This window comes from Pundamilia nyererei, unplaced genomic scaffold (assembly GCF_000239375.1).
Source record: "Pundamilia nyererei isolate P.nyererei 1_Seehausen unplaced genomic scaffold, PunNye1.0 scaffold00130, whole genome shotgun sequence".
Classification (NCBI taxonomy): domain Eukaryota; kingdom Metazoa; phylum Chordata; class Actinopteri; order Cichliformes; family Cichlidae; genus Pundamilia; species Pundamilia nyererei.
This window is the reverse complement of record NW_005187531.1, coordinates 155,378-156,875: the sequence shown is the minus strand read 5'-3', so window position 1 is coordinate 156,875 and position 1,498 is coordinate 155,378. Positions and strand designations below refer to the sequence as shown.

The following is a 1,498-nucleotide window of genomic DNA, read 5'->3' as shown; positions in this document are numbered from 1 at the left end:
CATCTGTCTTGGATTTAATGCGACATGACCGTTCAAACAGCAGTCGCTTTCTAAAACATCGGATATGTATCGGATTCAGGACCACATACGAAAGTGACCCAGATCGGATTTGAAAATATCGGATTTGTGCCGTTCACACTGTCATACCATGATCAGATATGGGTCGCATAGGGTCAAAAAAATCGGATTTGATGCGCTTTCGCCTGCAGTGTGAACGTAGCCTAAGGTGGTTAGGATCTTCAATAGCACAAGTACACAAGTGTGACTTTGTGTGTATGTCAGGTTAGAGTTGAGTTTTACCTGTTCCTTTGTTGCGGTCCACAAAGCAGTACTTCAGTTCATATTCTTTCAGAATTTCATGGACTTCCTATAAAAAAAGTAAGGGACAATTTGGTCAAACAGAATGGTAGAAGTCATTAATGTAAAAAGAATAGAGAAAAAAAAATTCAAAACTCTTGATTATACAATAATCAAAGTAGTATCAGTAAACCACAATGATCTTAAAAAACTGTTTTGGAAAAATATCAGAATAAATGCAAACACAATGAAAGACTTAAGCAGTGAACATACAAGGGAAAGAAGGTTCTATCTTAAATGGAAAAGTAAGCTATTACATTCCAATACACAAACTGTGAGAGAAACCTTTGCATTATTAGCTTGTGACAGATGCTCATCATCTTTCTCTACAGCTATTGACTCAGATAAAGGTACATTTTTGTCATATATAATTATATAGTCTAATGTCATAATTGATACAGGGCTCAATGTTAACACAAGTTAGTTTTATCAACAACTGAAATAAACTGAAACCCCAATAAAAAAAATCTCCTTTACGCCACAAATGAAGATTTATTCTTTGCATAAGCAGAAGTAAAGCTTTTTTCATTTAATGTTGTGCTTTTCTGTTGAAATTGAAAGAATGGACACTGCACAAGAAAGCAAGAGCAAAGCTTTGAACAAAGTTGTGGAGATAATGGTACAAAACAACTAAAAATAACGCAAATTTTCAAAATAACTAAGAGCTCAGACAGCACTTACACCCTTTAAAAAAGCCTGATAATGTCAGCATGATTACTTGAAACTCACTTTTCAATCGAACAAGCTTCTCTGCAAAAATGTCTTTGATGGGAAGTTTCCATATTTGCACTGATTTGTTTTTTTAAACAGGTAATTGTTGTTTTTTGTGTTGTTCAAATGAAGAATACTAATACTGTGCTTGACATTCTTCCATCTCGCATAGCTAAGGACTGTTTTGATGTAAATGGACCTAGTATCCTATTTCTTAGGATACTAGGCTGTGTTCCTTTGACTTTTAAGCATGCTGTAGTCCACCCGATTCTTAAAAAAAGAAACTCTGACTGTTATGACCTTTCAAACTACAGACCGATCTCTAAGCTTTCGTTCTTGTCCAAGATCCTGGAGAGACTAGTTCTCTCCCAGCTCCAGGTGTACTTGGACACAAACAATATTGCTGAGAAATTTCAATCTGCCTTTAAGC

General features: G+C 35.4%; 1 protein-coding gene across 1 annotated transcript in view; it reads right to left on the bottom strand.

The window, feature by feature from the left end:
- Positions 1–1,498, bottom strand: part of raver2 (ribonucleoprotein, PTB-binding 2) — an 89,917-nt gene that overhangs the window by 69,764 nt on the left and 18,655 nt on the right. Inside the window, 1 exon segment of the mRNA XM_013913398.1 lies at positions 301–367. Within this exon segment, the coding sequence (XP_013768852.1) occupies positions 301–367 (67 nt within the window).